General features: G+C 43.9%; 1 protein-coding gene and 2 long non-coding RNA genes across 5 annotated transcripts in view; 2 read left to right on the forward strand and 1 right to left on the reverse strand.

Annotated features, from left to right (window-relative positions):
* LOC146756706 (solute carrier family 15 member 2-like) overlaps positions 1–12,108 on the reverse strand; it is a 12,504-nt gene extending 396 nt beyond the window's left edge. The window contains exons 1-6 of one of the 3 annotated variants that reach the window (XM_085524081.1): positions 11,944–12,108; positions 8,008–8,054; positions 4,650–4,737; positions 3,890–4,031; positions 2,032–2,124; positions 1–749 (exon numbers count right to left, since the gene is read on the reverse strand). The exon at positions 1–749 is cut by the window's left edge and continues 396 nt beyond it. In XM_085524081.1, coding sequence (XP_085380207.1) covers positions 527–749; positions 2,032–2,124; positions 3,890–4,031; positions 4,650–4,737; positions 8,008–8,054; positions 11,944–11,992 — 642 coding nt within the window. In that variant the 5' untranslated portion in view covers positions 11,993–12,108 and the 3' untranslated portion in view covers positions 1–526. Of the gene's footprint in view, positions 750–2,031; positions 2,125–3,889; positions 4,032–4,649; positions 4,738–6,858; positions 7,048–8,007; positions 8,362–11,943 lie in introns of those variants that run through there. The other 2 variants (XM_085524080.1, XM_085524082.1) reach the window with 2 other exon arrangements.
* Positions 1–15,470, forward strand: part of LOC146756705 (uncharacterized) — a 378,411-nt gene that overhangs the window by 1,727 nt on the left and 361,214 nt on the right. The gene's annotated exons all lie outside the window — the stretch shown is intronic.
* LOC146756707 (uncharacterized) lies at positions 12,197–14,145 on the forward strand. The gene is made up of 2 exons (XR_014937274.1): positions 12,197–12,541; positions 13,471–14,145. It is a non-coding gene; the product is annotated as an uncharacterized LOC146756707 (long non-coding RNA).

Raw genomic sequence — 15,470 nt, forward strand, 5'->3', positions numbered from 1 at the left:
CACGACATGAAGGCCAGTGCTAAAGTCCTTGTGATGGAGAATGAGAACATGAAGAAATTGGAAAGAAATTTGCAGGATGCAATATAGAACTAAAAATAATCATTTTTCCAGCTCTCCAGAACTTCCTATTCTGGAATATCTATAAAACATTCTGACCACGCTGGGTATTAGAATTACCTTCAGAAGTCAATAATTTTCTATAGTTCTTACAACAGACCGGTCCCTGTTTTGAGGGAAAATACCCAAGCAGAGAGGCTAGCAGTACAGTCTTCCTTTTTGTTTGCTGCATTGTGTTGCAGTGTGTTATAATCATGGTCGTTATGCTGGCTCAAAAACAGCAATCTTTCTACGCTGTACTATAGAGGACCTTCCAACTCTTCCAACACCCAATATTTGTATCATTTATTATTGTATGTATTATAATTTATCCTTTTTGATATCAATAGTGTTCTTTTGACATTCTCCTTCTCTGAAGCATATTGATTCTTTCAGGTCTTGTGCAAACCATCCTACCTCACATCTTGTCCTAGCAAATCATTCCTATATATTTTCCTAGCAAACAGGCTCTAGTACAACAGAATCTAAAAACATGAACACCCTCATAACATACCCAGACACTGCAGAGTTTAGAAAAGAAAATAAATCTTACATGTTCCTCTTCAAACTGGTCCCCACCAAATGCAGAGATACAGGGCTTGATACCTCCCGTTCCAAGGGCGATCAAAAACAGACCCACCATAAACAGGACCCTTCATGCAAGAACAAAAACAACACCATTGCAGAACCCTTCCACTGCTTATGGGAACATTCTAGTGTCACCCAACTATAATTCCTCTCGTATCACTGTCTCTTGCACATTGCCAATGATGATGAGCCAGCTAACTGCAAATATATACACATATATATATTTATCCTCATTTCTGCATTCAGAATCAGTCAACTGAACAAACAGTGTTTGTCATTTTCTTGCTTTTCGGAGGCCCACCAGACATCAAAGATCCAAGGGACTATTTTTCATTCATCTGAGAACAAAAGGCTGCAGAAATCAATTGTGAAAAGGAAAATTAAAACAAAACAAAAAGACCCTTTGCATATAAGGCTTCCAGTCTGGATAAGCAAAGCAATTCTGTTTGAAATAGGCTCTTGGGTGCTTTCTACCTCCCAGCGCTCCTCAAAATCCCATTGCTGGTCCAAAGGATTACTGATTATTTCTGGGTGGAACAGGAGTATCAGGACTGTCCAGATCTAGGACAAAAGAAAGCTGCTCCATCAACCAGATGTACTCCTGCCTGCATGCATGTATTTTCAGTGCCAGGTTCACCTTGGTAAAAACAGCACAGTGGCTTCAGAAATGCCAGCTGGAAAACTACTTTGACATTCCTATCAGTTCAGAGTCTAGAGGGCAAGAAGAGTAGTATCCTACAAGTTAGGTTGGATATCAGGAAAAACTTTTTTACTGGAAGGGTAGTTAAGCACTGGAATAGGCCCCCCAGGGAGTTGGTTGACTCACCATCCCTGGAACCATTTGGACGTGGTGCTCAGGGACATGATTTAGCAGAGTGTTGTTAGTTAGGGCAGTATGGTTAGGTTGCAGTTGGACTCAATGATCTTTAAGGTCTTTTCCAACCTGAGCAATCCTCTGATTCTAAGTAACACAGATAATTCCTCTGTCACACATAAAAAAAAAAAAAAAAAAAAAAAAAAAGTGTATTTAGGATTTAGTCTTCCCATGTACACAAAGGGACTTGCTGAGCTGGACAGCTATAGCAATGAGAAAATGAGGAAGAAAGGAGTTTGTATGAGCAATTGAATGGAAGAGACCAAACTCCAGTAGCATAATGTAGCAGAGAGGCATGATCAGAAGTCCCTGTATCAAAGGGCTCAGTCCTGGTGACTGTTCCAAGCTTTTCCTGGTGAATTCACACTTCCCCTCCAAACTGCTGGCCCGATGGAGGTGAAACAAGTGACAGTAGTGGGTAAACCACCTACCATTGCAACCTACGAGAACATTCAGCTTCAGCTGCTACTTACACGTGAACTGCCTGGTTGCCAAGGGATGGAATTGCACCGACTGACTTTATCAGATGGCCAACCACATACACAATGGAGAGGTAGATGATAGTCCTGCGAGCAAAGCAAACAGCAGTGACTGAAGGTGCTGTGTGATGTACAGTCTCTAAACAGAGTGTGCCTGTGTTTCCTGATATGAAAGGTCTATTTGGCTGATGCACAAGGAATAGTTTTGTCCATATCCCCAGTACTGCAGACAGCTATAACTTTCACGTCAACATTTTGCATGCTGGAAAAAGGAGATAGGCAAATGGGCTGAGATTAGGGAAGCATAGATGCTACTTTCTTTGGGGAGATTGCTGGGTAGAATAAGCTAAATGTTCTACACTGCAAATAGATGAGTACTCTTCAGGTCCAACTCAGTTTCCAGACTACTAATAACTGGCAGTTTGTAGAATGCACTTAACTGTGCTGGAAGGAATCCATAGGGACTGCTGCACGCTTTCAACCCACCTGATTACTACAACCAAATTAGGAGTGTGGTTTTCCTGTTACAAGACTGAATTGAATCTCAAGCACCTCTGGAGGACTGAGCTCATCTATCTGCTTCCCACATCTTGGTGAGTGTGAGCAGGAAATCTGACCAGAAGGGTCAGGCTTTTGAGTACATTACGTTGCTTCATTGTCTTCGAGATCAACACATTTATTTATTTATGTGCAGACAAAATGCTCAAAGCGAGAATGGAAGGACTTGTTAGGAAATAGAATCTAGAAGAAGCCCCATGAGCTCCTCTAATCTGTTATCTTGTTCTTAGTATTGGTTTAGCTATTGCAGCAAAAACTACCATTTATAAAGACCAGGGGATTACTCCGGGAAAAACCTCTTGCCTAGTGCACAAAAGTTTGCCTAATGGTTTATTTTTTCACAACATTACTCTGCAAGATGGATATCCATCCTCAAACAGCAATGAGTATTCACAGACAACTAATGAAGTTAAAAAACAAGCCAACTTTGTGTATGTGTGTGTGTGTAGGTTTATTTCACTCGAGAAAATGACTAAAATAAAGCACAAAGAAAAAAAGGAATAGTGATATCTCTTGAAGAGCTTTCTGCTACAAAGGCATATTGCAGCCATTTTTTTCCATGTAGAGACTCACACCGCCAGATGTGCTTAGACCTATAGGGAAGGGTTCAGCTGCACTTCATCACTAACAGCAAGACTCCTCAGGCAGAGAGCAGACAGTGCCAAGGAAAGAATGGCCTGTGTACAGCTGCTCACCACCACTCTGGGTCAGACGGTGGCCCTGCCTGCAAATTATCAGCCTAAGGGAAGAGTCCCTAATTTTCTCAGGGAGAGTTTAGCTGGTTTTGTACTAAGGGAGATGATTTGTCTGAGTCCAGGTTACTCTGGGATAAAAATGGTTGTGTTAATGCATTCCCTAAACTGAGAAAGCATATGTGAGTACAGCTAGTGACATTTCATCTGAAACTACTAGATCAAGAGGACAATACTGCTTCCTTACCACTTTGAATCTATCTCAGCAACAGAACTTGGCAAGCTGAGGGTTAACCACCCTATATCTTAGTTTCCTCAAGGTTCATGGGGAAGGAGAGGGGAGGAACATTGTGATCTATGATTTAATTTATTGATTTGAATTGCATTGCCTATTGGTCATTGGGTGAAAGGGGAGCATGTAACAGCATGAGCAAACACATTAGTTGTTCACCAGTTAACATAGAGAAGCTGTTAATATGTCAAAAGTGTGTCTTTGCTGCACCGCGAACTAGCTCAAAATCAGAAGCGCGGGCAGCACTGAATCTCATGCAGGCTGTACATTGCAGACAGATCCTGTCTGAATTAGAGAAATGTCTACTTACTTGTATTTCCCCAGCCATGAGTCTGCCACGATGGCTCCAATGACAGGTGTGAAATAACAGAGAGCAGAAAAGGCATGGTACACAGCAGTGGAGAGATTCTCATCCCAGTGGAAGAAGCTTATGAAATACAGCGTCAGGACAGCTAAAAGGAAGCAAGCAAACCACATCAGATAATTGATGTGCATCTCTGTGGGTAAGCAGGAAGCTACATCACAGTGACAAGGAAAACAAGGACTTGCGTACCAGCTATGAGCACTGCTGTGGAAAGATCTGTGCTTTCAGATCTATTCCTCATAATCCCTGACACAGGAGAAGCTCAAATGAGGTATGTGAGTATCAGGCTTCCCCTGCTCATAAGCATTTGTGTTTAGCTGGAAGATATATTTTCTAGCTTATCACACCTGAACCTGTAGTTCTGTTTATGCATATTTTCTATTTGCAAATTAGGTGCCTATATGATTCAATTCAAAGACACACAGAATGCACACAACTGAAAGACATCACATGCTGGAAAAACTGGTTTGAGACCAAGAATGATATAAAAAATTCAGACTGGAAGCAACACTGGAGGTCTCTAGTCCCAATTCGTGTTTAAAACAGGTCTAGCTTCAACATCAGGGTGTGCTGTTCATGCTTATATCCCAGAATACCAGTTTATTTTGAAAGACAACTGAGACCATATACAGCAGAACTCTGGAACGCCAGGCCATCATATACAGAAACACAAGGATCGGATAGTCTCTTCCCATGGGCCACATACCTCTCATGCCATAGTAGGAGAAGCGCTCACAGAACTCATTCACCACAATGAAGGCGATGCTCAGGGGGTAGTTGGAGCCACAGAGTTTCTACAGGAATTAAAGTAGAACATATCAGCTTATTGACAGTTTTCACCCCAGCAACACATCCACACAGCACCTGGGCAGCAGAGAGGAGTCCAGTCTGAAACCCAGGTGCTCAGTGCTGCCTGGCTAACCTGCAGGTTGGACTCAAAGGAGTAAGGAGGCCACACATCCATCTTGCTTTGGTTAGGGTTCCCTATGAACCCTCCTGGCAGGTGTGGACCCCATAAGGAACAGCAAAGGGACTCCAGAACTGCCAGCAGCCAACATCTGCTATGCCCTAAGCTCTAGAAACTTCTTTGGAAAGATTGTACTGCCTCTCTGCTGCAACATAACATCCCACTGAGACGCAAAATACACCTTCAGATGCATTTTTACCTATACTTCACACAGAGTTACTGCTCTCCCCTGAAACTGCTGCCTCCCCCAGCACCCAGAGAGCTGCTTCTTCCTCAGTGTCAACTGCCCTCAGTCTCTGCACCTCAGTTACACCAAACTGCACCACTGCATTTACTGCAGCAGAGCTTCAGCCACGGCAGCTATTTCATATCCCAAGAATGCTGGCAGAGCTATGGACAATTCAATTCATTAAACAAAAATCAAACAAAAGAGCTATGCACTTCTCAAACCTGTCTGAAATTGGCTACTTTTTTATTGACATCAACTTCACTCAAGCTAAAATCTGCTGTTTCCAAATGAAGTGCAAGGCACCTGAACAGCCAGGTCTTAGCGTGACCTTGTGCAGGCCCCCATCCCTCTACTACCCACGGTGGTCCCAGCTAAGCAGCTGGGAGCTGCTGGAAGCTGCTTATCTCCACTGCCTCCCACCAAGGACAGCAAGATTTCACAGCTCTGCCAATTAGTGGGAGAGACAGGCTGGCCATACATGGGGTGAGGGACGGGGGTGTAATACTGTCATCTGCATTTACATCCAAAGTTTTAAACAGCCGTGGTATGGTGAGATGAACTCTTCGTATGCATTTCTGTACCTTGTGTCAGAAGTAATGAATTCCTCTGTTACTTCCCAGAGTCTCAAATGCAAACACAGATAAGAAGATAGATGTGTTTATTGAGGTTTATTCCACCACGAGACTTGAGCTTATTTGGATTCCCAAAGCAATGCCTCCTAGGTTAGATGACTAGCTAATCATGGTGTCTCACTCAAGATTATACAGGGACCACAGAAGAGAAGAAACTGTTTGCTAAATAAAATAAAAACAAAAACAACACAACACTGTAACTAAACCCATTTCCATTCCCTAACCCAGTATCTGTGATATTTTTGTGATTTTTGAAATACTTTCCTCTCACTATTCATGGAATGCCTTGTTATTAAGAAACCCTTGGACTCTTGGGTTCACTTGAATAAAGATGTAATTATCCATTTCATTTATCGTTTGTGCTGAAGCTGTCGTGCTCAGCATATGGCTACCAAGACAGAGTGCACAGAGGGTGCTCCCTTGGAAACTGGACCCAGGGCTCCTGCTTTTAGACCAGCCTGAAAAATGGCAGTATATAGAAGCTGCAAATGCACAAATGCACAATGCTCTCCCGCAACACGTTCTTAATATTATAGAGGAAAAGCCATAAGGAGGAAATAATGCTTCCTCTGGTTACTTTGTGGCATTTTTTGAACTTGGAAATAAAATGACATAACAGGGATATCTTTCTTCCACTCTTTCCCAGACCTCGTTGTCAGTACTCTGATAATTAATAGCATTTGATGCAGATACAGAGTGGGACTCCTCAAAGCCAAGGCAGCCAGGTGTAGGGAAAGCTGCTGCCTGAAATCACTGCTCCGTGCACAAACCCTGCAGGATCTGTGTGCATCAGTAGGAGGTACAACGTGCCATGCTGTGACCTGTAGTGACAGAAACCCTGGCAGTGGCTCCTGCTCTGGGATGGGCACCTCCAACACATCAGTGTCTGCAAGCAGGAAAAGGGGAGCAAGAAGAGAGACTGTACAGCTAAACCTTCCCCAGTGCCTGAGCCAGCACCTTAAGTAACTGCTTACAAATGCTGAGCAAGGGACTTACAAGCAGGGACACTTTCGTCTGGCCTGGACGCTGTGAGACAGCATCAGCGCACACAGAAACACTCAGGTGCTCTCTCTGCTACATCACTGACCTGCATGGGGCCTGCCTGGACATCCAAAAGTGGGCAACCTTCATCCATGGGAAGAGCCAGCTGCAGTTTGCTCACTTTTGCAGAGGAGGACCTTGCTCAGCAGATAGCCCCAGCAAAAGCAAAGAGGCTAAACCTGGATTGACGATCACACAGCTACACTGCTGTGCTTAGCTAACCACTGTAAGCCTGGGATGTGCAGGATTATGGAGCTCTTAGAAATATTGTGGAAGTTGATAGATCTGTGTCTTCAAGAAGAAAAAAAAAAAAAAAAAGAGAGAGAGAGAGAGAGAGAGAGAGAGAGAGAGAAAATAAGGGATCCCTTAAAGTGCCAGTGGCAGAGTTGTTTGCTTTCACTTCTCTCTCTTGCTGATCAGCTGCAAAATAGGACTAAGATTAGTATTTCACATGAGCTCTGAATACCCAATAATTAATGCCTGCACAGTACTTAAAACAGTCAGCTAAATATCTAGCTTGCTTATGACATAACTGGCTGCAAGAGCAATTACTACCACACTGTCCTGTGAATCAAAGCACGTGCAAAACAAGCCTCTTTCTTACCAAAGCCAATATAGTGTACGGTATTTAGTGTCAAGCCCTCAGCTGGAACTAGCCTGAAAACCTACACAAACGCAAGAGCTGCAAGGTAAGCAAACAATGAATCTGGCTTAACTCACAGCCAAAGACGTAAAGCTGAGGCTCTGGGACACACATCAGTGGCCTGTCCAAAGTCCCCATCCCTCCTCCTGCTTAGCAGCACCTGGAAACCTGTCTCAATGGTCTCACCAAAGGAAGCAAACGCACAACCCAGCTCCCTCCTACCCATGCATGACAGCTCCCTGCAATTGACAGAAGGAAGTCCTTTCCCACAAGGAAAGGAGCATTCAGGAAAAAGGCAGCAATGCAAACCCTCACTTTTATTTTTCCCCAAGGATGCAGTTCATTTTTACACTTTAAGCTGCCCTTTGTCAACTTAATCAGGTTAGTGGAGGGAATTTTTGCATGGAGTTGTTAACGCTTACTTCAACCCTCTGCAAGAAAGGGTGTTTGTCTCTAGCCAGAGCACAAAAGAGGAAAGAACAGAGAGATCTTGCAATGTTTAGAGCAAGCTGAGCAGAAAGCATAGCAAAGTAAATGAGCTGTAACACTCACCGGAGATTTTTTCTGAACAGGGAAATCTCCTTTGGGGGGATCATCTCCTGCAGAAATAAAAGTGAACAAACTTTCCTTGGATTCGTTTCTCTGAAAAGTGTTCATCTCCCCTCTCGCCTCGTCTCCCACCGTGCTCTGTGGCCGTGGTGAGTTGACTGGGAAGATTTCCAACCTCAGGCATGAAGTTTGATTCAGTTTGAGTTAACCCTAATTGAGCACATTTCTGCGGCCAGGGCAGAAAGGGGAGGGAGATGCCATAAAGAAAGACAACAGCAGAGCTCAGGAAGAGCTGGGGAGTGCAGCTTAAACCTTCTGCAGGTTGGGGCTGTGAGCACTTTGTAGCACAGACCTCCAGTTTGCTTGGCATGCTCCCAGCTGTCTTACACACATCAACCCAGCACAGCCCCGTATGCTGCACAGATGTGAGACGAATAAAAATCCAGGGTCCCAGAGGCCTCTAGAGCCTGCTGATTTAGGAGAAAAGCATCAATCTGTCCTCCATTGTGGTAATGTCAGGTTCATTCCACAGGGGTCCCGCTCCACTGAAAAATCATGTTACTCCAAGTCATAACCACTGAAACACTCATCACCCTAAGACACTGGATGTCATAGGTGCCTGCACGGTATTAAGTCATTTCTTTGCTGTTCCAGGACCAGGGTACATTTCCACACCAACTCCCTGGAACATCCTTGACTTCCCCTATGGGGCAGTTTAATCCTGAGGGCACAGACAGCACCCAGAAGCAGCTTCAAATCCGCTGTAACATCTCCTTATATACAAAAGGCCACCTCTGGGATCCCTATGATGCAAATGCTTTCTATGCTGGGTAGGGAGCCCCCGGCTCCCAGCAGGCACCCACCCTGGTGTCCCTCCTCATTTGCCCTTCCCACGGGAATCCAGGGAGCTCCTTATCAGTACTCCCCAGCAATGCCTGCAGTTACAACAAAATTCACAGCCTTCCCATAAACCACCCTGAGTGGCTGCAGCTCTGTGGCATTTTGGGTGCAGTGCAGGGCTTTTTCTTCCCCTTCCATTTGGCTTCTTTAAAAGGCAAATATTCAAAGCAATTTCCCAAATATTCCTCCTGTTTCTTATCAGAAAAAGCACAGATCATACCCAGGATCTGCAGTTGGCACCAGTGTCTCCATAAACTCACCCCTAGCTCCAGCACCAAGTTGCTGCTAGTGCTGGGTATAATGGAGCCAGGTTTGCAGTTGACAAACCAGGAAAGAGGCATCTGCTCATACCACAGATCCTTAGCCTGTCTTCAGTTCTTGCTAACAAGACACAGAGAACATCTCTGTTAAGCCCATTTCACAGGCAAGAATGACTTTAAAGTATATTCAAGGCTAAGAGCAACACAAATAACAGATCATGTGCAAGTTGGTCCTGTCTCCTGCACACCAGGCCAGCATATACTCTTGAGTCCTGTCAATCTGACCCCTTACTGAAGGCAGCAGAAATATTTCCAAGCCAGCTGTTGGTCTCTCTTACTTGCCAAAGCATCTCCAGTCAAGCCTCAGTAGGAGCCTGATGTGTTCTGCTATGCACAGATGAGCAGGACAAACACAGTGAAGTTTATTGAAGGATTACACAAAAGCAAGACAGGAGAGGTTTCAGCATCCCTCATGCAGGGCTCCCATGCTGATGCAATGTGATGCCTTAATATTATCTTCAGAATCCTGCAGCTATGCTTCCTTTGTGAGTACACAGACCTGTGCTTTACACCAGCTAAATGATTTTTCTAATACTAGCATGAAAAAAAATATATGTATCAGTCAGTAGAATTAACATGCTGCTTGTCAAATACAGTGCAGAGATGTTTAGGCCATTATCTTCTGGAAGGTTTTCTCAGACAGAAAGGGGGAAAAAAGAATAAAAATGTGTAGTAATAAATAATAAGTCAAAGCAAACAGTGAGAATGAGTTAAGGAGAATATATGTGCAAGCAACTCAGATGCAAGTTGAATAGAACTTGATAGGAGACCTGTGTGGCTGGGATGAGAATTGGAAAGGAATTGTACCACAAATGGAAATAAGGTGACACTTCTGAAGATGAGTACAAACAAACAGATCGAGTATGGAGCAATAGAGGCTGAAAAGCTAAGGCACAAAATGAATTATAGCTAGCAGGGGACACAAAAGGCAATAAGAAAAGGTGTTAGAAATGCTGTAAATACTGGAGAAAGAGGAAGGAAAATGAAAGTCTTATTGAAACTAGAAAACGAGCAAACAAAAGCTGATCGAGAGAAGCCAGGGAAGTTGTGTTCTTTTTGTATGTCTTCAACAAAAGAAAGAAGAAGCCACAATATACAATATTCAGATGCTTCAGTTGTGCTCAAATTGCTACAGCCTGATCAAATTCACTTCAAGGTGTGGATATTGTTTTTGAACCAACTTCCTTGTAAGAGTCAGAGGTAGCACAAGCTTCACCATTATCTTTAAAAAGGCAAGTGAGGCTTCATGTGAAATATCCATCCAGTGGGCAAACAGGAAATCCCTCTCACAATACTTTCTCACCAAACTGGGAAGGTAGAAAACATGCAGGTTCCCAACTTCTCCATGAGCAAAGAGAACAAAAGCACAGCCAGCAGGCTGCTTGCACTTGTGCCCAAAACTGGGATGGAGAATAGGGCATTAACTCAAAATTTTTATGTGGGAGATAACATCTTGTGGCTCTGGAATGAATAAGATGAAATTCAGGAATGGCTGCCAATTGCTACCCCCAGGAAAAATGACACAGAGATCAACTATTCTCTACCTTCATTAATAAGATGAGGAAAATAACTGACTTCAGTAAAGAAGATCTGGGGCCTCTTTTGTCCAAATTTCCCTCTTGCAAGGATGTGGGAGCACTGGCAGAAAGGTGGTGCAGTTGAGGCAGTCCTTGATGTTGGATATTTAAGATCATCTTAGGGACTGGCTGAATATGTCAGGCCCTGTTCCAGAGCTGGCAGATGAATCAGGTGCCCCTCTGATGTTCACTCTTCTGAATTTCCATGAAAAGCCTGTTCTAAACAACTTCAACTGGCAAGCAAGGACTGCTTTGCTTTATGTAAGATTTTTTCTGCATTGTTCTTCCTGCAAGCGGACAACCTGTAAGATGATCCACGCTTCAATGTAAAACTTGGCTACCAGATGCCTTGCATAGCTGTAAGTTTCCATGAATATATTAGTTTACAACTTCGAGTCAATCTTCTACATTTTTCAGATCCCTAAATCCACAGGAGGACAATCTGCATTTTCCTTTTGCATTTACAATTCTTAGATCCTCAGTACTTTATCCTGCAGTGCTGTACACATTAATCTGTTTATACTCAGCTGATCAATTCATTTATGTCTGCATTCATCTTGTTCAATTCCTTCTTGATTTTCAGCTCAGCCACACTGGTCTCTTTCTAATGAGTCTCATTTTGAATTCACACACACTGGTCATCCTTTAATAGTATTTTCACCATATCTTTGTTTCTCTCCTCTTTTCCTAAGAAAAAGTTACAGCTGTGCCAGGAACACTTCAGGCTGTGGTCTGTCTTCAGATGGACAAGATGATCTCTCCAGATTCCTTTCTCCAGTTCTTCCATTATAGAAAAGATCACAGCTTAACTTATTTAGACAGACCAAGACTGGCTCCCAGTCACCTGCAGACTCATCCCAGAGTAATTTAAAAAAATAAACACAAATGTTTCACTTGATCAACCAAGAAAATATGCCACAAGTCTTCAGTCCTGCCTCCCTGTTCTACTCACTAGTCCTTAGGGACTCAAACTTGTAAAGGTATGTCAGTCAACAACACTAACAATATCAAGCACCTAAACTGTCTTTAAGTGCCTGTTAGCGGGTCACTAGTCAGCCTGTGCACATCAGGGAAACTTCTCATCACTCCTGGTGCCTTTTTGCCTTCAGTTTAGCAAAAGGAGTTTTAAGAAATTCTCTCACCAGCTTGGGCTTCCTTTGCAGTTTGCAGCTCACGGTCCTTCTCTGCCATTCCTTCTGCTCTGGGTGCACCAGATGAGCACAGCTATGTAGTGCTTGGAGATGAACCTTGTTGAGCAGTCCTGGCTCTCTCTCACCCTGTTAATGTTTCACTTCACAGCAGCAGTCCTTTGGTCGCCAATAAATAGTGATTTATTCACTACTTACTCAACAAGCAGAAAGGAGGAATGAGCACTATAGGCCATATAATGAAATAGAGATGAAAAGATAGAAAGAGAATTGTAAAAAGCTTTGTTTGGAAATGCTTGTGGCTTCTGTTACAAGACTGGAGGGAGGGGAAACACATCAGGAAAGGGCTTTCCCTTTCAAAGGACTTTTAAAGAGACTGTTACAGCACATAAAAATTAGGATATTTATCTTCACTTAGGGGAAATGTTCAGCAAAACACAGAATGAAGAAAACCCAGTGCAAACAAATACAACCATAAATGTAAACTCATTTCTAGGCTCTCAGGATGGGAACATCACAGAATCACTGCAAAAATTGGAAGCTGGCTCCAGAACAAGACTTGCAGTCTTTTGTAACCAAGCACTGATTAACAGTGAGTGCCAAGGAAGGATATACATTACTTTGAAAACCAGGAATAATTTAACTATTCAGGTTGTCAGTACAGAGAGAGCCTAAGTGACCTCTTGAATTCCTTTCCAACTATTTCCCCCTTGAGATTCCAAGTTGTATTTGATACTGCGAGGTCAGGCACTGTGCCCTGACTCCCAGCTGACCAGCTGCACCAGTTTGTGTAGGTTGAAGACACAAATGGACACTGAGGTGCTCCAGGCAATGCTGACCCACAAGCACATGTCCAATCCCTGGGACATTTGTATTCTCTGTCCTTCCTGCTTGGCCTTCATCTCCCTCCATAGCCATTTAAAGCATTTTAAGAATGCAACTCGTGTCTTAGAGGCAGTCCCTTATTAAAACAATACCTAGTTTTATTGTTCATACAGGTTTGTAAAGTCTGAGAAAAAAAAAAAAAAAAAAAGAAAAAGAAAAAAAAAAAAAGAAGAAGAAAATAAAAAGAAATTAAGAAAAGGAGAACCAAGATGGGTATTAAAGGGAACATTAGCTCATCTTCTAACACCCTACTTAGTGCTGTTTGAGATCGCTAAATTCTGAATGGCTTTCTTAATGCCCCTAATAATCAAGATGTGCTAGACTCTCACACACCCACCACCACAGCTGACTGGCTCTGGCATAACTCCAGCTCTTTGATTAAAACCTGGCACTAGAAGAATCCACAGGTTAACCCCATCCACTTGCCTGGGGCTGGATCTTCCATCCCCTTCATGGAGTGAGAAGGTGGGAGGTCTCTGCAGCTGGAAGAAAGATGGATGTGGTGTGGCAGAACTTTGAAAAAGCACTTGATGGCTGCTTGGCAAACATTTTCTCCCTGGTGGTACTGGTAGCAGGTTCTTAGTGCTGTAGGTCTCAGGGTGTTTCACTGTGCAAATGACACTATTTCCTCTTCAGAGATGGGCAAAAGAGGGGGAAAAAATGTCCTGATGAAGGCAGACTCCACTGAAAGCTCACAGGTGCCAGCTCAGCAGTCTATTCATCAAGCTGCCCTGCCTTTAGCGTTATCACAGCAAAGATTGAAAAACAATTGCATGCAGCATCTCAGCCATCTGTAGTCCATTCCAGCCTCTGGGACATATACTGCCTTGGGAACAGCCCTTTTCACACTGACAAAGTGGTAAGTCCCATACCATCTTCTATCCCTTTCCACGCTCAGCTGCTTGTACTCACTGTTTACTTGTTTCTCCTTCAGGAAGAGGCAGCTGGTAGCAAGAAACGCAGGAATCCTGCAACTCCTCCATCCCTCGCAGCCAGCTCTCAGGGATGCCCAGCACTGGGGGTCTGCTGGACAGCAAAGGAGGGTTCACAGCTCCTGGATGTGGCAGCAGGACACCGGGGTTCAGTTCTGATTCTGCTATATATCAGACACCTTGAGCTATCCTTAGCTCCACTGGCCATGAAATGAGAGACAAGCAGAACTAATCTCCCATACACACAAAGGAAACACTTTCATCCATTAATCTGGCCATACAACTAGGAGAATCTCAGGGCAGGCACTAATTGTAGTTTTTCCAGTTTTGTTTTTCATGCACCAACAATAAACAGCCTGATTGTTTCATTATCTGCAAACTTAATGCACTGCACAATTTCAAATCCTTGCCATTGCAGAGAGAGTACTCTCACCATCTCTCAGCACAGAGGATTTTTTTGGCTAGAGCTTAAGTTAGATTGCTGTTGCATAATCAGTGTTTCATTAGGGCAAGCTGCCAGGTCAGGGAACATGTAAATCCCTATAATATCTGTCCTGGTAGAAATCCTACTGATCTAATCCAGAGAGATCCCAGCTCTACATCAGTGGCCCCTACCAGATGCAAGCACAGATAGACACATCACAGCCTCCTGCATTCTAGGGACTGTCATTGCTATGAGATTTTAATCAGATCCTCCTGGACCAGCTCCCTCCATTGCCACACCCAGGGCCAGGCTGATCAGGGGCTCATCCAAGATTCATTAACTCTGGTTCCCCACATTTTTATAATGAGCTTGTGGTGCCATCCATTCTTTTCTGCCTCCCTCTGCAGTGACCACAGGGATCACTTTGTCAGATGGGGAAAGCCAGCAACTCCAGCAGGAAGAGCAGCTGAGTGGGTTTTCCCTGTATTAAACTCCAGAGGGAAAGACACAAAATTAGTGACTTTTCCTAAACACACAGTCTGAACTGACAGTCTGTAGCACAATTTCTTTTGTCCTGGCTATGCTGTGCACAAGGAAGTCTGCTCTCCACTGGCTCTTGGTGCAAATCCCCTCCGACTGCAGGGGAGAAAGGTTATACTCACATAAGAGAAGGAGTTCATAAGTTGCTCTTCTTCATACAAACAGCACCCCTGAGCAAAGACATGCTTTCCTCATGGACACAGGGAGCTGCAGAGCAGAGCTGAAGCTGCAAGGAAGCAGCCAGATGCACATCCCACCAGCAGGCAATGGTACATGGTATTTCTCCTGCACCTACAGCCTGGATGCTGCAAGTCATTGGGTTTGTGCAACTGCAGGCTCAGCATGAGTCTGGCTCCAACAGCAGGTGGTCTGATGAATCTATTTGAGGCTGCTTTCATTCGTCAGGCCACTATGGTCACCTCCTGGCCCCTCTGCTTTCCCAACCTGTTTCCAAGTAGTTCCTCATGCACTATAAGGATACAAACCCTCAACGGATTTCCTTTATCTTCCTGCAGTGTATTTGTTAGACGCTGATTGGGTCCTTCTTTGCATCTATTACTCACCAGCTGCCATTCCCACCTGCATCGTTGTGGATGCCTAGCAGCTCCAAATGACAATATGGATTTCCACCACCTCTTACACCTGTGCTCATAGCTGATCTTTTGCTGTTCAGTATTCAGCTTTAGGTCTGTCCAAGAGCTTTTGCACAGCCTTCAGTAAACAGAGGAGACTACACTGGT

Source organism: Coturnix japonica, chromosome 26, assembly GCF_054131305.1.
Source record: "Coturnix japonica strain WE chromosome 26, WE-NBRP24, whole genome shotgun sequence".
Lineage (NCBI taxonomy): Eukaryota > Metazoa > Chordata > Aves > Galliformes > Phasianidae > Coturnix > Coturnix japonica.